The sequence below is a fragment of the Bufo bufo genome, chromosome 4 (assembly GCF_905171765.1).
Source record: "Bufo bufo chromosome 4, aBufBuf1.1, whole genome shotgun sequence".
Taxonomy (NCBI): domain Eukaryota; kingdom Metazoa; phylum Chordata; class Amphibia; order Anura; family Bufonidae; genus Bufo; species Bufo bufo.
Genome location: NC_053392.1, coordinates 346,185,244 through 346,210,686, shown reverse-complemented (window position 1 = coordinate 346,210,686; position 25,443 = coordinate 346,185,244). Strand labels below are relative to the sequence as shown.

Here is a 25,443-nt window from a genome sequence, read left to right as displayed (position 1 = left end):
TCTTGGCATTCTCTTGATGAGCTTCAAGAGGTAGTCCCCTGAAATGGTTTTCACTTCACAGGTGTGCCCTGTCAGGTTTAACAAGTGGGATTTCTTGCCTTATAAATGGGGTTGGGACCATCAGTTGCGTTGAGGAGAAGTCAGGTGGATACACAGCTGATAGTCCTACTGAATAGACTGTTAGAATTTGTAATATGGCAAGAAAAAAGCAGCTAAGTAAAGAAAAACGAGTGGCCATCATTACTTTAAGAAATGAAGGTCAGTCAGTCAGCTGAAAAATTGGGAAAACTTTGAAAGTAAGGGTTATTTGACCATGAAGGAGAGTGATGGGGTGCCGTGCCAGATGACCCAATCGAGATGGTTTGGGGTGAGCTGGACCGCAGAGTGAAGGCAAAAGGTCCAACAAGTGCTAAGCATCTCTGGGAACTCCTTCAAGACTGTTAGAAGACCATTTCAGGGGACTACCTCTTGAAGCTCATCAAGAGAATGCCAAGAGTGTGCAAAGCAGTAATTAAAGCAAAAGGTGGCTACTTTAAAGAACCTAGAATATCACATATTTTCAGTTGTTTCACACTTGTTTGTTATGTATATAATTCCACGTGTTAATTCATAGTTTTGATGCCTTCATAGTCATGAAAATAAAGAAAACTCTTTGAATGAGAAGGTGTGTCCAAACTTTTGGTCTGTACTGTACATGATAATTTTTCACTATATCTACTCGTTGGATCTTCCTCCAGTACACAATAAGTGTCAATATCAGAAAGTTGTCTCTTACATTCTTCATCATATTTCTCTGTGTCTAAAACTGCAATTGCCCCACCCTTATCCACTGGGCGAATTGTGATTTGCTGATTTTGCTGGAGACTTTTAATTGTCTTAATTTTTTCATTGGACAAATTTTGATTACTGTTTTTGGTGACTCTCCGCTTTCTAATATCAGCTTCTACTGCAACCCTAAATGCCGACATTTCCTTCCCTATTTCTTGTCTTGGAAACATCCTAGATTTAAATTTCAGATCTACATGTTGATAAGTGGATGTTGTGGGATTTTGATAAACAAAAAGTTTCCCTTCCATTTTTCTATGCCTACATATACATCGAATCTGTTCAGGGGAGCACTTGGTGCAAATTTCTTTCCTTTACCCAACAGATTCAATTAGCTCTCATTTAAACTTACAGAGCTTAAATTCATAAAATTGTCCCCAACTTTTTTTCCACTTTCAATTTTGGGCCTTCGTTTGACTCCACCTCTTCGTATTCTCTTTTTTTTATCCAATGTATGTCCCGGTTGTAAGTCTATTTGTGCTGTAGTCGTTACATTGTGTGCCGTCAGTATGTTGGCTTGTATTGTCTGTGTAGTTAATAATACCGGAATTTGTTTGCTGAATGAAAATATATTCAGTATTGTGAGGAATGGTTGTTTGGTTTGTATAGTATTGGTTGGATATTGCTTTTGAAGTTTTCTGTATGTTGTGGCTGTATTTTTCCGTGAATGTACACTGATTTGATTTTTCTTCTTCTCTAAAAAAGGACTGGCCAACACATCTATTTTGAGTCTGTGCATTTACTTGATCAGCTGGTAAATCCCCATTGGACGTCGCTTGAATAGTACTCTATGTATGATGTTTATTAGAAGTTATAGAGAATTTGTTTTGTCTTTTTCTGTATAATCTCTTGTTTTACATTATCCAATTTCCTAAATATATCTTCTTGTAACTTCAGAAATGTCTCATCTTTAGTGAATTGGGACTGTATTGGGACGTCCCACTTGGGCAGTTTATAGTGATGACCATATGGGAGCTCCTGATTAGTGATGAGCGGCAGGGGCAATATTCGAATTAGTGATATTTCACGAATATTTTGTAGAATATTAGTCATACAGTATATTCGCGAATTCGAGAATTCGATATTATATTCTTGATTGCAAAAATCGGCAATGCAATATTCGCGTAATGCGCGCGAAATACAGGCGTGGTTTACTTATGCTACATTTTTCAAGCTGGTAGAAGTTTCCTGAGACTGGAGAAAATGGTTGGCATGGTAGAACATTAGAATAGCTTTATATGCAGATAGAGTGCTCCAATATGTTTGCACTTGTGAATTTTCGGCAATATCTGCTACACTATAGATCAATCTAATCTACACTGACTATCTCCCCCTAACTATCTGAATTATATACTGTATATAAGTTAACTGTCTAATGTGATAACACAAAGCACAGAGCACAGCAATGACACTGTGAAGCAATGACAAGAAGCTTCAGAAAATAGCTGCTGGGGAGGTTCTTATATAGTAAGGGGTAGGCAACTTTTCTATTAGTTGCTAGTGATGTTGCTAAGCTGTGACAAAGCCTTCTCATTGGCCCATAAGCTAGAAGAAGGGAGGGATGATCACCTGATGTGTACTGTGTTAAAAAAAAATATATATATTCAAATATATTCGTGCTCAACACTACTCCTGATTAGTATTATTATTTAGTTTTGATTTTTTTTTGTATCACACCTGTGGTTATATGACATGTGGTACATCCTATAGGAGGATATGTGACTTGTGGGCCAGGTACTAGGGATTACAATTGTGGTAACATTGTCTGATGTTATTTTCTGCCACTATCATGCTTTTTTCATCATATTTGATTTTATTTAATAAAACTTTATATTCTAGTATATACTGTTTCTGGCTATATCATTATTTGTTCCCTTGGGGACACTTCTGTAGGTGTTATTGATTTATTGAGATGCCTTTATTACTGTTTGAGGCTTGTTTATTTTTGCCTAGAGCTCTTTTCAATGGTCCAGGATAGTAGGCAGGTAGTTCTGTGACTGTAGGTGTGGCTAGGTTAAATAGCTGATATATATATATATATACTCATAGGTAGCATAAACATTAGTTTATTTCGAGATGTATTGTATTTCCTGAAACTAGCAGTCATCCAGAAATAAGACTCCATTATAAAAAGACAGCGCTCCTGCTGCTTTAACACTTTTTCCACTGCTACATTGTTCGGTGATTATTGATCATCTTTGTCCATCTCATATTTCCAGGAGACCTGCAGGAATTAAGGTAATACTACATTACTTTTGATTATGATACATGGCAATATCCATCCATATCCTTCACTAAACATATCTGTTCTATACAGGCTATGCACAACAGCAAAGAGATGGATGAAAAAGTACTGGATGACATCTCCACCACAGGCTTATTCAAATATAAGGGCACATACTTTGATGCAAAGTACACTACACCTGAAATCATTGACTCTGTAGAACACATCAATGTAAGAGACGATGATATTTTTCTTGTCACTTATCCAAAGTCAGGTATGTTTAATTGCTTATTATATTAGTCATTTACTGTTTGATATATATATATAAAATATACTCAGTAGAGGTTTAAGGGAGATTTATCAAAACTGGTATAAAAGATTCCATCTTTCAAGAGCTCCTTTGGAAAGTAAAAGGTAGAACCTGATTGGTTGCTATGGGCAACTAAGCCAGTTTTCTTTTATACCAGTTTTGATAAATCTCCCCAAATGTTTTACCAAGGTACACTTCAGGAAACACTAATGCACTATTACACAGAGCAGAGCCTAAAGTGGCAGTACTGGACTTCTATATTTAGGGGGTCATTTATCAAACTGGTGTAAAGTAAAACTGGTTTAGTTGCCCATAGCAACCAGATTCCACCTTTCATTTTTCAAAGCTCCTTTAGAAAATGAAAGGAGGAATTTGATTGGTTGCAATGGGCAACTATGCCAGTTCTACTTTACACCAGTTTGATAAATGATGCCCTTAGTGTTTTTATTTTTTCCCTTAGTTTTTTATTCCCATTCAAGCCTTGGAATAGGAATGACACAGTGCATTTGTTTTTACCCACCTGGTATATGGAATTATCAAGGTCGGCTCAGCTATTTCCTTCAGCCCCATAGAAATGAACTGAGCGGTGGCTGCGCTTGCGAGGTGCACTTCGCATTCATTTCAATGGGACTTCCGAAAATAGCCAAGCGAATAACTCATATATTTTCAGCATTCTCATAGCAATGAATGGAGAGTGGCCGCATATGCGCTGTGCGCCCTCTGGGACTTTGCAGGCTCCATTCTAAGTATAGCTGCAGGTTATGCCCCCAATGTCTGAGATGGGTCAATCTCTTTAATACATTTGGTGCTTCTTTAGGTCTAGCACTTCTTTCCTCAGATGTTCCACTTTCTATGCAGCGCAGTGAGCTATTGAAAGTTACCATGAGATCATCAGTGATTTGAGTAAAGAGACAGCAGGAACACAGAGGTGCATTCCTGCTAACCTTTACCCCTATAGTAAAAGGTAGTAAATAAATATATACAGAAAATTGTGAAAAATAAAAAGGTAAAAAATGTAAAAATGCAAAAAGTAAAAAAATAAAAATAATACCCGGGGGTACACACCAAAAAAAAAAGTGCACTCACAATTTTAGACATTCTGTGGGGAGTAAATAGTTTTTGCAAGGGTGTCAAGTGCTTAGGCATTTATAAGTTCCTGTCAGATAGAATATATGTTATACTGAACATATATTAGGCTTGAGCGAATCAAGCTTCGGATCATAGATCCCAGGTGGATTAGTTCAAACACTTTGGTTTTAATGCTGTTCGGAGACCTGTGTCTGTACAGCATTGAAATGTATTGCCTCCATGTAGACTAAATTAATTTCACCCGAAGTCGCGTGAGACTTCGGTGAATTAATTTGACATTAATTTCTGCATCTTTAAAAACATTTAAAAATAGCAATGCGAAGTCTGCTTTAGTACAGCCGGTACCAAACCCGACTTCGGATTCCTAATTTAAAATGCAGAAATGAATTAATTCACCGAAGTCTCTCGCAAATTCGGGTGAAATGAAGTTTGGCTCCATGGAGCCAATATATTTTAATGCTGTGGAGGAGACAGCATTAAAATCGAAGTATTTGAACCAATCAACTTCGGATCTATGATCAGAAGCTCGATTCGCTCAACACTACATATAATAATTACGCCAGACCAACAGGTTTTTCCTGTTCTACCCTGGCAAATCTACTTTGGCATTATAGCAACATCATACGTTACAAAATGTCCACATATTTGTCATTGCTATGGATGGGAGAATGAAAGGATTAGTGTTTGGGGAAAATATTAGTTTAAAAAAAATACTTTAAAAGGGTTGTGCAGTAGAGTCATATTGATGACCTAAAAACAGCTCATTGGTGGTGGTGCTGGTAGTCAGACCCTCGCCAATCTGATATAGATGACCTATCCTGAGTATTGGTCAGCAATAATGCTCCACTGCACAACCCCTTTAAACATAGCAGGAGAAAATTTGGAAAAACTTAATTTTTTACTATTTATGACTCTTTTCCCTCAAACGACAAAAATATTGGACATCTGCTACTCCGATTTTATCTGATAAGAAAGTCCCTTGCGTCCTACTAAATAAAGATAAGTTTTGTGGTAGACTGAGGAACAAAAAAAAATATGGTTATAAAAGTTGTCCCAGGTTCTGTAAGGCCTCGTTTACATCTCTGTTTGTGCCAGGTTCTGCAGGGTCCTCTATTTCAATGTTGGATCCCCATCCCAAGCAGTTTTATTCCAGCCAAACCCTGCATTTTTGACAAAAATTATCTGGATCACTGCCGGTCAATGGGGATCCAGTGGTGAAGTAGAGGATCTGGCAATGCTCAGATCCAGAAAGGGACACGTGAACAAGGCCTAACACTATATTATTTGTTTTCATAGGAACTATTTGGACCCAACAAATTATCTTTCTGATACTTCAGGAAAGTAAAGGGAATGTAACAGATGGCACGGATGATATTGCTGGAGGTCTTGGGCTTGAATATAACGTATACAATGTTGACTTTGAGAGTTGTCCTTCTCCTCGTCTCTTCTTATCACATCTGCCATATTACCTAATGCCAAAGGGGTTGAAAGAAAATAAAGGAGGAAAGGTAATTCTATTACAATGTTACAGATTATCTGTCAGATCAACTGAGATCTGCTTACCACTGCCACTGAACAATTTAACAAAAAACGTTGTAGATCTCAGTAATTTTCTCAATTGTAAGTCTGTTTTCCTATGTATATATTCTTTGACAAACATATAGGCATTAGGTTATTAAAAGTGGTATCATTTTGACAAATGTCTTAGGGCGGTTTCACACCAGAGTTATAAATTCCGTTATAACAGAATTTTAGGATGGAATGCAAAACGGAACCCTTTAAGAGGCATTCTGTTTTGCTCTGTCCTAATACATGTCTAAGGCCACAAATAATGGTTCCGCTATACATGACGGAGCAAAACGGAAGTTATTTGTGGCCATAGACATGTATTAGGATGGAGCAAAGCGGAATGCCTCTTAAAGGGTTTAGCTTTGAATTCCATCCGAAAATTCTGTTATAACGGAATCCTATAACAGAATTTATAACTCTGGTAAGAACCTGCCCTAAGTTAAAGTTCAGCTAATTAATTGACTTTGTGAAAAATGTATGACTGCATAGAGTATGCTTCCTTTGATAAACCTGTCACAACCTACATCATTGCCATTAAAGGGGTTTTCCAGGATTTTGATACTAAATAACCTATCCTGAGGATAGGTCATCAGTATCTGATTGGTGGGGGTCCGACACCTGGTGACTCCCGCCGATCAGCTGTTTGACAAGGCACCGATGCAGCCTTCTTGCAGCTTACCAAGCACAGCACCGTACATTGCACAGTGGCTGTTCTTAGTATCACACTCAGCCCTATTCACTTCTATAGAGCTGAGGATAATACCAAGCACAGCCGCTGTACAATGTACGGTGCTATGCTTGGTGAACCACTCACAGGAGCGCTGGTGCCTTCTCAAACAGCTTAACAGCTTGGGTCCCAGGTGTTGGACCCCCACTATTCAGATACTGATGACCTATCCAGAGGTTAAAAGGATTATCCCATTACTAATGTAAAAAAATGAAAATCAGACATCATATAGTACATAACAACCTCTTTCTATCAAAGCTAGAACCAGTCCTGTACCTCACATGGATCCAGAGATCTCCACATTCATTGCTCCGCTAGATTTTTATCAAGCTGGCAGCTCAAGAGGATTGTCTTTTCTGCTGCAGCTACGGAGGTGTGTCTCAGCTCTCCCTATCACAGCTCAGGGGGCGTGTCCATGCTCTCCCTATCACAGCTTAGGAGGCAGTTAAAGGATGAAACTGAGCATGTGCGGCCATCTCAGTGAGTAGGACAAAGAAATGAGGAAAAAAAACAAACAGCAGGTGGCGCTATACTGATATATCATATTGAATAACTCAGCAGCTATGCTAAATTTTAATTACATGCAATTACAAAAGTATTCAGATGCAGGTGCTGGTTTGAAAAGTATGTCCGTTTTGCTATGCCAGGATCCTTGTGGAGTAGTTTTAATTTAAACCCTTTGTTCAATTGTACAATTTGACCTGAAGAAGAAGGTAATCAAGTCAGTGCATGTTTTTTTTAAATTCATTTAACCACACAAAAAGTTTTTTTGAGTCAAAGGATATGGTAATACTAAATAATGTCCTGAAAAAATACAACTTCAGCTACCAGTATAAAAGCTATAAATGTTACTGAATAGTGAGTGCCATATTTTTCTTACCTATTTGTTAATTTGGATGGGGATACTTTACTCATCTCTTATGTTCCTTACCTGAATTATAATGCATTTTCTATATAATTCTCTTTGATGAATACATGATGATGGTGCCAACTTTTGTTTCCCACGTTTTAGGTAATCTATGTGTCTAAAAATCCAAAAGATAATGTGGTATCATCCTTTCATGTCCAAGAACTTCAGGAGTCACTGAATGATCTTCAAATGACTTGGGGACACTTCTTTGAACAGTTTATGGCAGGAGAAGGTATTATATACAATGTAAAGCATGTCTATAATATAACAATCTAATTCAGTGAAATTCTATAGGTGGTTTATCTATAGCAGGGGTGGCCAACCTGTGGCTCTTGAGCCGCATGCGGCTCTTTGCTTCTTCAAGTGCGGCTCTAGCTGTGGAGCCGGGAAGCAGTCAGGCGGCTCACTCTCCACCCCATGATCAGATCTCTTTTCCTGATTGGGCACTGTTGCTACTTTGCAGCTCCAGCTCACTCTCCACTACGTCCTGATGCACACAGTGTGAGACCGTAGTACGTGGAGACGCACAGTGGAGAGCAAGTCAGACTTGCAGAGTAGCAGGTGTCCGAGCAGGAGCCCAGTGCCTGATCAGGAGAGGGAAGAGATTTTTTTAAATTATAGAACTGAGCATGGGGGTCAGATCTAAGCATGGGAGATTCTGATCTGACCATGGGTCGGCGGTGTCCTGATCTGGGCAATGAGGGTCTGATCTGAGCTCGGGGGGGGGGGGGGGGGGGGGGGGGGTCCTGATCTGAGCAATGGGGGTCTGATCTGAGCATGGGAATATCTGAGCATGGGGGTTCAGATTTGAGCATGGGGGCAGAGCTGAGCATAGGGGGTCTTGTTTGAGAATGGGTTGGTCATGTCTGAGCATGGGGGGGTCAGATCTGAGAAGGGGGGATATCTGAGCATGGGGGGGAGATCTCAGCATTGGAGGGGGGAAATCGGAGCACTGAGGGTCTGACACTGGGAGTCTGATTTGTGTTGTCTGATCCGAATATTGTGGGTCTTATTTTGGGGGTCTGATTTGGAGGTCTGATGAGGATCTTATTTTAGGTCAGAGGAGGATTGGAGATCTGATTTAGGAGTCTGATCTGAGGTCTGAGTGGTCTTTTTTTCTCTGCTAATGAAAAATAAGAAAAAAATATTTTTATCAGACCTCAGATCAGATAAAAAAAAATCTTTTTTTCTATTATTTTTCTTTGCTGAAACCTAGGTGCATCTTGTAGGGCGAAAAATACGGTGACTCGTGTGAAAATGTATAGCTTGTGGCTCCTGGTAGTCATACGTTTTTTTTTTGGGCTCTTTGTGTCTGTAAGGTTGGCCACCCCTGATCTATAGAGTCGAAGAGCCATATATGTTTGGCTGTTTATTTGAATGGCTATGATAACTGGACTGCTACAGCTGGGGTGGCCCTGTACACCTGTTGCTACATAAGGAAACAAAAAGCTCCATTTAAGGTAACGCAGTGAGGCATATACTAATGCTGGTGAACCACCAGACATTAGTCAAGTATAACATTTTATATAGGCCAATATATAATGCTTTTATAGGTATGACAGATCACATTATAGAGCAGTAGGATGAAAGTATTAAAGCCTATAGGATCATCAGGCCTTACCCAAGATTCTTTGGCCAGTAAGTTGCTGGCTCCCTACTCAAGCATAGCAGATAGAATCAGGCAGACACAGTGGTTATTTGGAACAATGATCTTACTTAACGGTGCAGGCAGCAAGTATGATGTTTAGCAAAGGCAACTGACTTAATGTTTATACAGTCTTATAAGAGGCAACTAACTTGGTAGTTACAGAGTTTCTCAGAGGCACCAGGCCTGGTGGTTATAAACAATCTCTTTAGGGCTGTTTCACACGAGCGAGTCCATTGCGGGAATCCCGCTCCGTGTGTGAGTGTGATCCTCCGCTCTGGACATTATCATGATTTATAGTGCTATGTGTCTCTACTTGACCTTATTTCTACAGAATCATACTGACAGCTTTATGTCACTATGATTCTGTCGAAAAAAGGCCATGCAGAGACACATAGCATTATAAATCATGATAATGCTGTGCGCTCCTGCAAGTCCAAAGCGGGGGATCACACTTTCACACATGGAGCGTGATTCCCGCAATGGACTCGCTCGTGTGAAACAGCCCTTACTTGGTGACAACGGGCTTATTTGCTCCTCTGGCATGGTACCCAACTCATAGACCACTCTACTTTAACGCATTCCTCTGTTGTCGATTATGGATGGCTATGCTGCCTGTCTAGGTCGTGGCTTCTCTCTATGAGGTGTTCACTTTACACAGGCCACAGATCATCTCCACTAGACGTACACAGATGCACACAGTCCTTATCCATTTTTCTCTCTGCACAATCTGTCTTGTAAAGTGCGGGAAATACAGTACAGTATGTAGTGCAATATTATGAAAGGAATTTTATTGGATAGGTATGGGAAAGCTCAAGATATAAGTCCAGCTGCTGCAGCTAAAAATCCTGGGATTAAATGTTGGAGTCTGCATAACATAAACTTTGCAATAATACTGTACAGCACTACGGGTGTATCTAGGATACACAGAGTATCTACTACTAACTCTGGTCAAGGAAGAAAGTCACAAGGCCATTGAAAAAGAACACCAGCTAGAGGAGGAGATTGGGATAAATTAATTCTGCAAAAGAGATTGGCAGAAAATGCCCGGGGTTGTAATATACTTACCTAGCCCCTATTTTATTTAATTATATCAGACAGAATTAATATAACAATTTCCGACATAGATGGATAGGGCCATGCACCACTGGATCCCCATTAACTACAATGGGATCCCATGGGGATCCAGCCACTTTCCTGCATAAATGGCAGACAAAAAGTCCTGCTCCTTCCCATTGAAGTTTTGGGGGGTACTATCTCTCCTTGAGGAGAGAGCGCCTTAAGCGGCATGAGGAGACTTATAGGCCATACACGCTCCTCTGGAATTCTGAGAAGAAAGGGATGCAAATGAGCTCTTAACAAGCTCTGTGTCTAATGCTAACACATGTAAGGCAGCTATCCTCTACAGATGAGGTTCTGGCTTATTTAATATACAAGTCATGTCTCAAGGCCTATTTAAAGGGTTGAACACTGACTTAGAGGATAGCTGCATTACATCTGGTAGCATTAGAGGCAGAGCTTGTTAAGAGCTCATTTGCATCCCTTTCTTCCCATTGAAGTGAAAGGGGCTGGAAGAGTTATAATTAAAATTCTCAAGGCCCAACCTTTCTATCATCAATTAAGCCAAATAGATTTTTAACTAAAGAAACAGACCCTAGTGGCAAGTGATTGGCTCTAAAGGCAAGATTTTTTTCTCCTAGACTTTTGGGGCCTACTATGGTATTAGAGTTTACTCTGGTGGGCCAGTCCTATCCTGCATATTCCTATGCGGAGGGTACACTAAGATTTAGTTTTGCAAACTTCATTTATTTGCAAATCCTTGATCTCCATAATTGGATGCCATCCTGTAGATAAACTTAAATCCTGTAGATAAATTCAAAAATAGGCACTTACCAAATACATAGAATGTGGCACTTTTTAGAAGTGCCACATTTTCCTGTTAGGCCTCCTCTTCTCTGTCTTCATATACTGCTCATTGTCAAGGGTTATGAACACCGCTGTGATCCAGCAGCAGTGGCCACGTTTCTGAGGTAAGATGATCTCTCCTCAGTCTAGTGGCTGGGAATGCGGCAGTGCGCATATTGCCACAAGAGCTGTAGCTCCTGATCCAGCCACTGCTCTGTAGTTCCTCCAATCTCAATGGAAAAACTCCAGTGATTGCACAGTAGCTCTAGAGCTGTTCACTCCACCGACGCAGAGTCAGGGCAGCTGCTAAGCTCTGAAAAGCTTTTCGGGGCTTAGACAGTACACCTACTCTAAGGCATTGCTATATCTAAATATAGAGAAAACATTGTGCATCAGGAGTGCACACATGTAGGCAAGTGGTGCTATGACATCACCACAGTGCCACTTTCCTGTCAATCAAACTAAAGAGGTAAAAGAGGTAAAATAGGGAATAAGATAATCCCTTTAATATACACTTTGCAACTGCTTCTAGATTTAGTTCTCATGTGCATGTCCTTCCCAGTAACATATGCTGGATGTTCACTAGATTTCAAGTACTAGCAAAGTTTTATTCCTCTGGTGCTTTCCCCTTCTAGTACAGCCATTGTGTGATCTTCCTGTAGTGGTTTCCCTTTTAATAAAGTCCTTAAGTGATCCCATTTCTACTCTGTATACAATGATGCTTCCCACAATGGGGAGATTGACCAAGACTGGTGCTTTCTGCTCCAGTCTTAATATCCTCTACGTTGCTGGAGGATGGGCCTAATTTATGACAAGGCACACAGCTTGTCATAAATTAGGCGCATTCTCCTGCAGTCTATGCGCCTAACCAGAAACCTAAGACAGCTCAGAGCTGCCGTAGATTTCTGGCTTTATTTACACCAAAAAACTGGCATTCATGAAGATAAATGTCCAAGAATTTCAGGAGTCACTAAATGATCTTCAAATGACGGTGGAACACTTCTTTGAACAGTTTATGGCAGGAGAAGGTATTATATGCAATGTAAAGCATGTCTATAATATAACAATCTGATTCAGTGAAATTCTATAGGTGGTTTATCTATAGAGGCCCAGCTTCTGGTCACACCCCCTTCACCACCCTTATCATGCCCCATTTTAGAAAAGTGGTGAGGACGGTAAAAAGTGGCACCTACAATTTTTTCAAAAGTGGCACCGATGACTTTTTAATGCCACTTTTCAGTTGCACAGGGAACAATAAATCACCCCCTATGTGTGTGTCTGATCTCTTACCCTCCCCTGCAGATAAAGCCATGTGTTCTCCATTTCCCATCAATCTTTACTCTGATGTTGCATGTGAATGTGTCATTTTTCCTCCCCCCCCCCCCCTCGAGGATTCTGCCATGGCTTCTCTCCTTTCTCTACACTGATGTTACCTGTATGTTTGTGATCTCCCCTCTCTCCCACCTCAATCTGCAGGTTCTGGATGTTCTCCTCCTACTCTAAAGTCATGTTAATCAGTTCAGGATCGTTCACTTAAATCCTGAAAAACTCTTCCAGTTATGCAAGTGACTGAGGTAAAGGTGGGGTACAGTTTTCTTGTACTTTTTTGCCAGGAAATGTATTCTGATTTAGTCATCGGTTTTGGGGTTTGTTTGCACGCTTTATTCGAATATTACTAGTGCTAGGGTAATCGAACCCGACAAGGTGAAATTCAATCTGAATTTCAGGATAAATTTGATTCGCTGCGAAGCCGAATTTCCCTGTGCTTCGTTGTAGCGAATCGATTTTATCTGAAATAGTGTCAAAAAAATATCATACCTACCTCCTCGATTTTCTCGCGATGATGTAATCTCAGGCCGTGCAAGATTTCGCGCCAGATCTTCAATCAAGATGGCGGCGGCTGGCCCATGACGAGAAAATGGTAAGTATGATTTAATTTATTGTTCTGTTAATTTTACACTGTGTATTTATTATCAGATGCCACGATCATGTATGATTGCGGCATCGAGGGGTACAATAATGGAGAGCAGCGCAATCGCAGCTCCCTGTCATTGCACCCACTACTTACAAAGAAATGTGCTTTGTGACGAAGTAATTCATCATGAAGCAAATTTTTTTGTAAAATTTGGCAAAAATCGATTTTTCCAATACTTCAATCATCTCTAAATATTACTTTACAGCACCAGCTGGCCTGTGGTTTGATCACATTAGAGGTTGGTACTGCCATAAGGAGGAATTTAATATCCTGTTTTTAACTTATGAAGAGATGATACAGGTAAGCAATTTTCTTTAAAATTAATTTAAAGAATATATAAAAGTCAAATATAGTGTACAATTCTTCAAGTTAATTTTATTAGCTTTACTTATCTTATTCTTATAACCCGCATTTATATTAAAAAATCATTCTGAACTACCACTTTATTAAAGCAGAGCTACACACTACAGCCATGCTGTGGTTGGGATGGAGTGGCCTTGCAGCCAAGTACTGTGTGGTGACACATGCTGCAGCAGAATCAAGTTAACTAATTAGCACAGAATTTTTTATTCGCTGTCCATCGTAAATGGATGTGCGGAAACCACAAAACTTCATAGTCCTTAACAATTAGCACCATCTAAATATTTTATCCCTAATCAGTTATTTGATCCCACTGCAGCTCGCACATGTTGTGCGTCATGTGTCCCTACCATAGGAGGGAAGAATTACCAAAATCTCAGATGCTCAAAGCTCAAGCAATTTACAATGCATTTGGAAAGTCTACAGACCTTTTACCTTTTTCACATTGTTATGTTGTGAACTTGTGCTAAATTTAACAAAATAGATTTCCACTTTAATCTGCATTCAGTACCCCATAATGACAAAGTGAAAACAGAGTTTTTGACATTTTTGAAAAAGGAAAATAAATTTGGTATGGACATAAGTATTCAGACGCTTTGCTATGACACAATCAATTTAGCTCCGGCCTTCTATTTTTCTTGATCACCTTTAAAATGTTTCTACACTTTGATTGAAGTCCACCTGTGGTAAAGTCAGTCGATTGGACATGATTTGAAAACACTCACCCCTGTCTTTATAAGGTATCACAGCTGACTGCATATTAGAGAAAAAACCATGCCACAAGGAGGAAAGAACTGCACGTAGCGACCAGAAACAGGATTGTGTGAAGACACAGATTTGGAGAAGGGTACAAAAAAGTTCTGCTGCGCTGAAAGTTCCCAGGCACAGCGGCCTCCATAATTCTTACATGGAAGAGCTTTGGAACAACCACGACTCTTTCAAGAGCTGGCCGCCCCACCAAACTAAGTAATCTGGGGATAATGGCCTTGGTAAGAAAGGTGACCATGAACTCAAAGGTCATTCAAGCTGAGCTCCAAAGATCCTGTGTGCAGATGGAAGAAACTTCCAGAAGGTCAACTATCACTGCAGCACTGCACCAATTTGGGCTTTATGGCAGAGTGGCTGGAAAGAAAGCTCTCCTCAGTAAAAGACACACTTGGAGTTTTCAAAAAATCACCTAAAGGACTATTAAACTATGAGAAACGAGATTCTGTGGTCTGATAAAACCAAGATTGAACTATTTGGCCTCAGTTCTAAGCATCATGTCCAGAGGAAACCAGGCACTGCTTATCACTTGCCCAATACCATCCCTACATGCAGCAAGGTTGCGGTAGCATCATGCTGTGGGTGGGTTCTCAGTAGGTGGGATAGGAAGACTGGTCAGGGTTGAGGGAAAGCTGAATGAAGTACAGAAATATTCTAAATGAAAACCTGACCCACAGTGATCTGGATCTCAGACTGGGAGGAAAGTCTTTCCAACAAGACAATGACCCTAAGCACACAGCCAAGACAACACAGGAGTGGCTTAAGGACAACCCTGAATGTCCTTGAGTGGCTCAGTCAGAGCCCTGACTTAAACCGAAACAAACATTTCTAGAGGGACCTGAAAATGGCTGTCCACTGACAGTCCCCATCCAACCTGACAGAGCTTTAGAGGACCTGCAGAGATGATTGGGAGAAAATCCCCAAATCCAGGTGTGCAAACCTTGTGGCATCATACCCAAGAAGACTGAAGGTTGTTATAGCTGCCAAAGGTGCTTCAACTAAGTACGTAAAGGGCCTGAAAACTTATATCAATGCAATATTTTAGTTTTAAATAAATTTTCAAAGATTTCTAACATTCTGTTTCACTTTTTCATTATGGGGGATTCAGTGCAGGTTGATGGGGGAAACACTTTTATTAAAATTAATTTTAGCACAAGACAGCAACATAACAAAATGTGAAAAAAGTGAAAGGGTCTGAAGCTTTTCGAATAAACGGCATGTAAGATAAATATGCTTTATTTCCCTTCAGGGATACATACATAAGATTTGCATAGTTTATTTTCTCTGCTTTCTAAGTGTAAGATAAAAGTATTTTACATTTGATAAATGTTACTATTTTTAGGCCCCAAAATCTGCAGTGTTAAAAATGTGTGAATTTTTGGAAATAAAGCTTGATAATCAAGCAGTAAACAGAATTGTGGAAAAAGCAACATTTAAGAATATGAAGAGTGATCTACTTGATAAATATAAATTGATGTTAAATGGTATTGTAGGACAAAGTAAAGGACCATTTCTTCACAAAGGTAATATACAAAGTAATTACGGTAATCCTTTGATACGCCATGATGTACATGTAAGTCATGAAGATAATCAAGGTAATAATACAGTGGCTCACCAGTTTAGTATTATGAGCAGAGGTGCACTATCATCGGCACACCGTTTGGTTAAAGTATGTAGGTAAGTATATATATGAAGGCACACACATTTGATGCTGCACGGAACAAATGGATGTAAGCTGATTGTATAATTAGCTCCTTTATTAAAATCGTTTTTTTATAGGTTACTGTATATCGACATTACTCAACCTTTCAACATATTAGAATTAAAATATACCATATAGCCCCCCAAATAAAATAAAAATAATAAAATAATAATAGACAATATGATATATGGCATTATCAATTATGGATGGATCCTATATTTGTCTATATTCTCTAGACATGCAGCAAAATCGCTGAGGTCAAGTCTTGGCTGTTGTGAATATAGCGACAAATATCAGCAGATATGATTTGATCTGAAAATACCAAATATAGGATAAATCAAACAAAAAAATTGTTAAATAAAAATCAGACTGATAAAAATGCATATGGTGTCTATATATACAATAAGGTGCTATTTTTCAATTCTACTGGTCACTGCACTCTTGCAGTTAGAGTGTGAAACCATAAACCAGTGCTATTTTTCAATCCTTATGGTCACTACGTATTTCCAATTGGGGTATTTAGACCATAGAACACATCATAGTGCTAAAAGAAGATTTCCACAGATCATACGATTAATAGTTGTGTCCACTTACGAACGAACAGCGTGGCACAGTGCCTAGATCCTTTTTATAACATATACCCCAATGTAGTGTTTGCACATTGATTATAGTTTCAAAGAAGCATTTGCATTTAAACATGTGGTCAGCCACAATGGATCATTAGTAATCGTCCGCTGGCTGGTTATTTGACCGGAGTCAATATATAGATTGAAACATAATTAGTAACTTAACCTCTTAAGGACACATGACGTACCGGTACGTCATGATGTCCTGGTACTTAAGGACACATGACGTACCGGTACGTCATGAATGGTTCCGATCACTGCCGCTCGGCGGGCGGTGATCGGAACCCGGTGCCTGCTCAAATCATTGAGCAGGCACCTGGGGCAAATGCGCCGGGGGGTCCTGTGACCCCCCCATGTCGGCGATCGCAGAAAACCGCAGGTCAATTCAGACCTGCGGTTTTCTGCGTTTCCGGGATATTCGGGTCTCTGAAGACCCGATAACCCAGAACAGGATGGTGATGGTGGTGTGATTTCACTCCACCAATCACCATCCAGCGATCCTGAGTGGTGATGGTGACATCACCACTCAGGATCGCTTTCTGATTGGTCTGTGGGCGGTCCGGCGGCAGATTCAAAAGAGGCAGGCGCTCCTCTCCTCCTCCTTTTGTGTTCCGGAGCCGGAGGAGAGAGGAGCTGCCTGCACGTGTGTCTGCCATCGCTGCCAGCACCCCCAGGACCCGATCTCTGCCCCCAGGACCCGATCTCTGCCCCCAGGACCCCCCATCAGGTACATAGGGACAGCACAGGGAAAGTTTGGTTTAGGCAGGGGGAAAAAAAGGGAAAGTTAGTTTCTGAACTTTGATTGCATCACCCTAAGTTAGGGTGTCTGGGGTCCACAGCACAGCTGTGTGACCCTAGACCCCCCAGGGGTGCTGCCACTCGGGAACTGTAGGTGCCCGGATCGTCCCTGGCCAACACTTTCCAGGTGTGGTCCCCCATACTGGAAAGAAGTGACGAACCCAAAAAAGGTGCAGAGTGTGTCACAGGAGGGGGATACGGAAGGACACCACTACTCAATGTGACACGTGCCCCGATCATCCGGGCCTCTGCATTGACGGTTGCTTCAGGGAGTATCACACTTCCATGGAGTACTAAATTTATATCCCAATTTAGCACTGACATCGGATAAAAAAACTGGTTCTCAGACTTGAGACACCCAAAAAAACGAAAATAATTTATTAAAAGTAGACATATTAGGTATCGCCGCGTCGGTAATAATCTCCTCTATAAAAATACCCCATGACCTAACCCCCCAGATTAACACGGTCAAGGAAAAAAAAGGTGCAAAAAAAGATTTTTTTTTGTCACCTTACATAACAAAAAGTTTAATAGCAAGCGATCATAAAGTCATATAGCCCCCAAAATAGTGCCAATAAAACCGTCCGCTCGTCCCGCAAAAAATGAGCCTCCACATAAGATAATCAGATAAAAAATAAATAAAAAAATGACACCTAGACTTTAGAGATACAAAAATTTTATTTTTGTATCAAAATGGATAATATAGTCAAAAACCTAAATATTTGTAAAAAAAAAAGTAGACTTATTAGGTATCGCCGCGTCCGTAAGAATCTCCTCTATAAAAATATCCCATGACCTAACCCCCCATATTAACACGGTTAAAAAAAAAAAAAAAAACGGTGCCAAAAACGCAATTTTTGGCACTTTTCCATTTCAATCCGTTTTTTCCGGTAACAAAACAAGGGTTAACAACCAAACAAAAGTTAATATTTATTACCCTGATACTGCAGTTTACAGAAATGCCACATTTGTGGTCGTAAACTGCTGTATCAGTAAAAGGGAGGCCGCAAAAGGAAAGGACCGACATGGTTTCTGGAAGGCCGATTTTGATGGCCTTTTTTATTGACACCATGTCCCTTTTGAAGCCCCCCTGATGCCCCCCTAGAGTAAAAACTCCCTAAAAGTGACCCCATCTAAGAAACTACACCCCTCAAGGTATTCAAAACTGATTATACAAACTTTATTAACCCTTTAGGTGTTCCTCAACAGTTAATGGCAAATGGAGATGAAATTTCAGAATTTCAATTTTTGGTAACCTTGCCTCACAAAAATGTAATATAGAGCAACCAAAAATCATATGTACCCTAGAAATAGTCCCCCAAAAAATGCCACCTTATCCCGTAGTTTCCAAAATGGGGTCACTTTTAGGGAGTTTCGACTCCAGGGGTGCATCAGGGGGGTTGAAACAGGACACGGTGTAACTAAACCGGTCCATAAAAATCAGCCCTCCAAAAACCAAACGGCGCACCTTTCACTCTACGCCCCGCTGTGTGGCCGTACAGTAGTTTACGGCCACATATTGGGTGTTTCTGTAAACGGCAGAGTCAGGGCAATAAAGATACAGTCTTGTTTGGCTGTTAACCCTTGCTTTGTTAGTGGAAAAAATGGGTTAAAATGGAAAATTTGACAAAAAAATGAAATTCTCAAATTTCATCCCCATTTGCCAATAACTCTTGTGCAACACCTAAAGGGTTAACAACGTATGTAAAATCAGTTGTGAATACCTTGAGGGGTGTAGTTTCTTAGATGGGGTCATTTTTGGGTGGTTTCTGTTATGTAAGCGTCGCAAAGTGACTTCAGACCTGAACTGGTCCCTAAAAATTGAGTTTTTGTAAATTTCTGAAAAATTTCAAGATTTGCTTCTAAACTTCTAAGCCTTATAACATCCCCAAAAAATAAAATATCATTCCCAAAACAATTCAAACATGAAGTAGACATATGGGGAATGTAAAGTCATCACAATTTTTGGGGGTATTACTATGTATTACAGAAGTAGAGAAACTGAAACTTTGAAATTTGCAAATTTTTCACATTTTTTGGTAAATTAGGTATTATTTTGTGCAAAAAAAAATTTTTTTTTGGCTTCATTTTACCAGTGTCATGAAGTACAATATGTGACGAAAAAACAATCTCAGAACGGCCTGGATAAGTCAAAGCGTTTTAAAGTTATCAGCACTTAAAGTGACACTGGTCAGATTTTCAAAAAATGGCCTGGTCTTTAAGGTGAAATAAGGCTGTGTCCCTATGGGGTTAAAGAGAACCTGTCATGTGGATATTTGATTATAATCTAACTAATTATATACAATCATTAACTACTAAAAAGTACCTTAGATGTATTCACTTACTGGTGTGACAGATGGTTACCTCATAATATACACACAAAGATGCCGCATGCTAATGAGCTGATTGGAGTCCGGCGTGATGTCATTGAGTCCAGCGTATATTTAATTCAGAGCTATAGCCACTCCCCTGCCCACCTGCTGCTGGTTCATATGGAAACAAACTGTCATTCAGCAGCAGGTGGGCGGGGAGAGTCAGGAGCTCATGAATATTCATGACTCATCATTATCAGCTGGAGCTTTTCAATACAAGATGTTGGCAGATTGACTGGGTCAATTAAAGAAAGTGACCCAGCATTGTGCTAAGAGAATCAGTCACTTATTTATGTTGCCCTTAGTTAGGACACCATAAAACCGGTGACAGGTTCCCTTTAATGTTGAACTAGCAGTAGCTGATATGTATATTCACAGTACATTACTGCTCCGTTGTCTCACTGGATTAAGCAAGGAATATGGCTGAATTCAGCCTGGGAAAGAAACCGGCGAGCTTGCTCTGTTTGGCGTCTCAGATGAAGAACAAGCAGAACGCCCTACACTGTAGGGCGTTCTGCTTGTTCTTCCCTGATTCAATTGCACTGTCTCCTCGGAGGTGAATAGAAGTTTAAACACCTTTTACTTTAGCGGTGAGGAGTAGGTTTTGGCAGCAGTCAGCCGATCCACAGGAATTAATAGAATTGTATATAACAGTTTATACCAAACCCGTTTTGGAGCTAATCCCTGCTCCTTCTTCAGTGGCTCATAGTTATCTGATATGACTAGTAAGAGTTTTTAAATAGTCGCTCCAAGAGGGTGATGTAATTATCAAATTGAGTCTCCATGAACCTCTGGACCGGAATATGAAGTTTAGAAACATCTAAACACATATAATATTCATTTTCCAAAATAAAAATAATTCCAATAATATCAATAATACCAAAGGTTACAAGAGATATAGAAAATCTTAAAGCGAACCTTTCACCTGGATTTCACTTAATAAACTATCAAAAATACCTTATAGATCATCCTCATTGTGTTATCATACAGTCTTGTCCCGCTTTTCTGCCATGTATATGCATGGAAAACTCGCCTTATAAAGTACTCTTCTCCAGCTCCACAAGTCACGGTAGAAGTCAAGGGGGTTGCCCTTCCCTCACTCCAGGCTGTAACTCCCCTGCCCTAACCCCGCCTCTAAGCAATGTAATTGACACCCGGCTCAGTCACCGGGACCACACTTGTACAGGCGGCGCATGCGCCGTCGGACTCAAGCGCGATCCTGTAACTGAATCGCGCGTGAGGAAGAGAAGACAGGCAGGCATCGGGGACGGCGCATGCGCGATTCAGTTACAGGATCGCGCTTGAGTCCGACGGCGCATGTGCCACCTGTACAAGCGCGGTCCCGGCGACTGAGCCGGGTGTCAATTAGACTGCATAGAGGCGGGGTTAGGGCAGGGGAGTTACAGCCTGGAGTGAGGGAAGGGCTACCCCCTTGACTTCTACCGTGACTTGTGGAGCTGGAGAAGAGTACTTTATAAGGCGATTTTTCCATGCATATACATGCCAGAAAAGCGGGACTTTTAAAGGCTTCCGTTTTGCATTCTGTCTGGGCATTTCATTATTTTCAGTTATAACCATGTTATAATGGAAAGCCATAACGGAATCCCTAACGCTAGTGTGAACCCACCCTAAGGCACCAGGCTGCACATGTACACTGTGGTGATCATGTGGGTGGTTGTGCTTCTGCTAGGATCAATGAGCTTTGGGTACTGATGATCCTGTTGCCATTTCCCTGGTGGTTCTTCCTTTGGAAGATATTAACAACTATACAATGGGAATGCCCCATTATAGACATACTATTTTAGAGACGCTCATGTAATCATAATTTGGCCCTTGGTAGTGTCACTCTGATCCTTATACTTGCCCATTTTTCCCCATCTTAAACACGTCAACTTCAAAAACTGACTGTTCACTTGCTGCCTAATGAATCACATGCCTTGTCACAGAATAATGAATGCTATTCCATCACGTCAGTAGTTTTAACCCCTTAAGGGCTCATGCACACGACAGTGTTTTGCGGTCCGTTTTAAACTGATCCGTTGTTCCATTTTTTGTTTCAGTTTCCTTTCCGTTTTTCCGTATGCCATATACAGTATACAGTAACTACATAGAAAAAATTGGGCTGGGCATAACATTTTCAATAGATGGTTCAGCAAAAACGGAACGGATACAGAAGACATACGGATGCATTTCCGTATGTGTTCCGTTTTTTTGCGGACCCATTGACTTGAATGGAGCCAAGCACCGTGATTTGCGGACAAGAATAGGACATGTTCTATCTTTTCACGGTACGGAAATACTGAAACGGAATGCACACGGAGACACTTCAGTTTTTTTTGCTGAACCATTGAAATGAATGGTTCAGTATATGTACCGCATACTGAACTCAAAAAATGGCCAGTATACTGAACGAAAAAATACTGTCGTGTGCATGAGCCCAAAGGATGTAGACAATTTTCATTTTTGCATTTTAGTTTTTTCCTCGCCATCTTCCAAGAGCCATAACTTTTTAGTTTTCAGCTCACATAGCCATATAGGGCTTATTTTTTGCAGGATAAGTTGTTTTTTTTAGCAGCACCATTTAACAATTAAAAAAAAAATGTTTTAGTGAGGTAAAATTGGAAAAAAAAACAATGCTGACTTTTTTTTGTTTTTGTTGATGGGGGGGGGGCAAATGACCGAAAAACTGCAAATCAGCTATTTTTTTTTCCTGTTATGGCATGAACAGTACATAATATGAAATATTGTTATATTTTAATAGTCTGGACATTTTCAGATGCAGTGCTACCTATCATCATTTTTTTATTGTTTATTTATTTTTAGGTGTAAATTTGGGAAAGGGGGGTGATTTAAATAAGTTTTCAATATTTTTAAAAACATGTTTTCACTTACTGTTTTTTTAGTACATCTTTTCAATGGAAAAAAAATAGCAAAAATCAAATCCCCTCCAAATATCCACCCCCAAAAAAAAAAAAAAAAAAGTGATAAAAAATTGCATACCCCAAAATGATACCAATGAAAAGTACAAGTTGTCATGCAAAAATCAAGCCCTCACATACTGTAGTCTTAAAATGCAGTGATGCAAAAACATTTTCTCTTTTTATCTAAAAAAATAAAGGGGTTTTATTGTGCAAAAGTAGTAAAACGTTAAAAAAACATATAAACAGGTAAATATACCTATAACTATGGATGTTGGTATCACTGTAATCGTAGTAATCGTACTGACCCAGAGAATAAAGTTATCATGCTATTTATGTCAAGAAATGAATGCCGCAAAACTCAGTGGCAGTATTGCTGTTTTTTTATTACTGTTTTTTCCCATTCCCCCCATAAAAGTTAATAAACGTTAATTAGTAAATTATGTGTACCCCATTAAAAACTACAACTTGTCCCACAAAAAACAATCTCTCATACAATTACATTGATGGAAAAATTAAAAAAAACTATAGTTCTTGGAATACGATGATAAAAAAATGGTCACTAAATCCCAAAATAGGCTGGTCGAAGAGTATAAATTGAGTTCTTTTTTGTTATCTATTGTTGCTTTTCACAGTGGTCTATGTTTAAGAGTTAAAAGTGAGATTATACTGGATTATGGCTCATTTACTAAGTGTGACTTTTGCAAAAGTTGCAAACTACGCCAGGCAAGCCCCCGGTCTACTTTTACACTTAAAGGTGTAAACCACATTGCACTCACATATATTATTAAGGTGCACCATTTCATAAATTTGGTGCAGGCTTACAAAGCAAATCCAGATATAAAACTGACACAAAAACAACCTCAAATGAATGATAAATGAACCTAATCAAATCTACATTTGTGCCACAATTAGATACACTTTCAGGCTTTCGGCTTAATAAATTTCACTTAAACGTTGGGACAGATTCACTATGTGCCAGAATTGCGGTGCAATTTGTGCCCAAAAAACTGGTCTATATTCTTTGTACAGTGCTTTATTAACCATTTTAGACACTTTTAGACAGTATTTCTATCTCGTCCAATGAGAGAGTTGTGGGTTCTCAGGAGGAGTTTGACTTCACAGGGAAATGAGGGTGACTTCAATGTGCAATCATGTGCCAAAGGGGCCAACATTTGGGCTCATTTATTAGACCAAACTAAGACAACAAAAAGGTGGTGTAAAGTTAGACTTGATAGTCTAAAGATGTATCAGATTTATCATCCAGCATCAACCACTATGATAAATCTGGCACTGTTTAAGACTGTCTACTGTAAGTTTACACCATCTTGGTATTAGACAGTAATAGTAAATCTGCCTTTTTGTTTCTCTGTGCAAACAGCTAAGTAAATTTGGGCCTCTGTGTTTTGCCATTTTTCTGATATACCTAAATATTTCTACCTCTATTGCCAACAGAGTGTGTCCCTACACAGTCTGGCACTGTCAACAGTAACAGCGTTTGTACAGTGTCAGTGTAGGATATGCCTCATTGATAAGGGGAATGGTAACTCCCAATTATGAAATTATGTATGCATTTCCAGGAGTTTTATCCAAGAAATGTCCCGCACCTATCAGACATTGGGGCATATGCGAGATGGGAATACCCTTTTAACTTTGAAATTAACAACAGCAAATTATAATGCCACATGACACTGTTAATCTCTTAGTTTATTAGAAACAAAGCAAACACCATATGATATGTTCATTCTTCCATCGGCTCCTTTTACTGTGCAGCAGCTTAACTATGGTCCATTAAATGTAGTCATAATATAGGAATGTCTCTTATTCCAGGTACTATTGGGGACTGGAAAAATATAATGACTGTGGCACAAAGCGAGAAGATTGATAAAGCTGTGAAAGAGAAGTTAGAAGATCTGCCACTCAAATTTATCTGGGACATTGATGAAGAAATGAAACCTTTTCCCTTCTTGTCTGGAGATCAATTACAACTTGACATCTTTTATCTACTGTTAACCATTTAGTATGATCTATATTGTAGCTGAAAGAAGTACAATCATTTGTAATGCGTTTAACCCATAAGGGACTCAAAGTGCAAAAAGTCTAACATTTCTCTTTGTAATATTTTCAAAATATGCATAAAAACTAATTTTATGTGCCCCCATTTTATCATAACATAGGTCATATGTAGAACTGTGCGCAACTGAGTAAATTTTTTATAGGTCGATCAGCCTGCATGTATAAAGCTGGCCATAAAGCCTGGCGCCATCTAATGTGTATGGGTGCTGCCCATCTCTCCTCCAACAGGGAGATAAGGATGAGCCATGTTGGATTTTTGATTGAGCATTGCCTGAGCCTTTTGTATTCAGGGAGATAAGCTGCCAGAGGTATCTGGTAGCAGCTTCTTGCGCCTCTTCCTACAGAGAACATTTACCTGTTCAGCAGATAGCGGTCAGCTGACAGCGATCTTATGTGTAATGACTTCCCTTATGGACACAGATGTGTCATTAGCAAAATTAATTAATGGCCTCCTCCCCTAGAGTGCTGCTCTGCCTAACCCAATTTACCTGACTTCCATATTTGAAGAAGTGAAACAGATGCTTTATAAATACCGTGCTCATTCTCAGTGTATTTCAATCTGATAACTGGCATAAATGCATTGATAAATCTCATCTATACTGTTGTATATCCCTATTTACCCCCACAGAGTATATTATAAAACTGTC

The 25,443-nt window shown here is 39.7% G+C and overlaps 1 protein-coding gene across 1 annotated transcript; it reads left to right on the top strand.

The window, feature by feature from the left end:
* The first annotated feature begins 2,915 nt into the window (after positions 1-2,915).
* LOC120999205 (amine sulfotransferase-like) lies at positions 2,916-24,741 on the top strand. Its single transcript, XM_040430079.1, has 7 exons — positions 2,916-3,063; positions 3,143-3,323; positions 5,745-5,956; positions 7,757-7,886; positions 13,385-13,479; positions 15,647-15,827; positions 24,551-24,741. Exons 2-7 carry the CDS (start codon positions 3,146-3,148, stop codon positions 24,739-24,741), a joined length of 987 nt encoding a protein of 328 aa, XP_040286013.1. The 5' UTR covers positions 2,916-3,063; positions 3,143-3,145.
* Positions 24,742-25,443: the final 702 nt, after the last annotated feature.

Bases quoted from the DNA above. Each gene is read 5' to 3' on its own strand.
- LOC120999205 (XM_040430079.1), top strand. From the start codon at position 3,146: ATGCACAACAGCAAAGAGATGGATGAAAAAGTACTGGATGACATCTCC. The intron at 7,887-13,384 runs GTATTATATACA...ATTACTTTACAG, and splicing joins ACAGTTTATGGCAGGAGAAG to CACCAGCTGGCCTGTGGTTT. The intron at 15,828-24,550 runs GTAATATACAAA...CTCTTATTCCAG, and splicing joins AGGACCATTTCTTCACAAAG to GTACTATTGGGGACTGGAAA.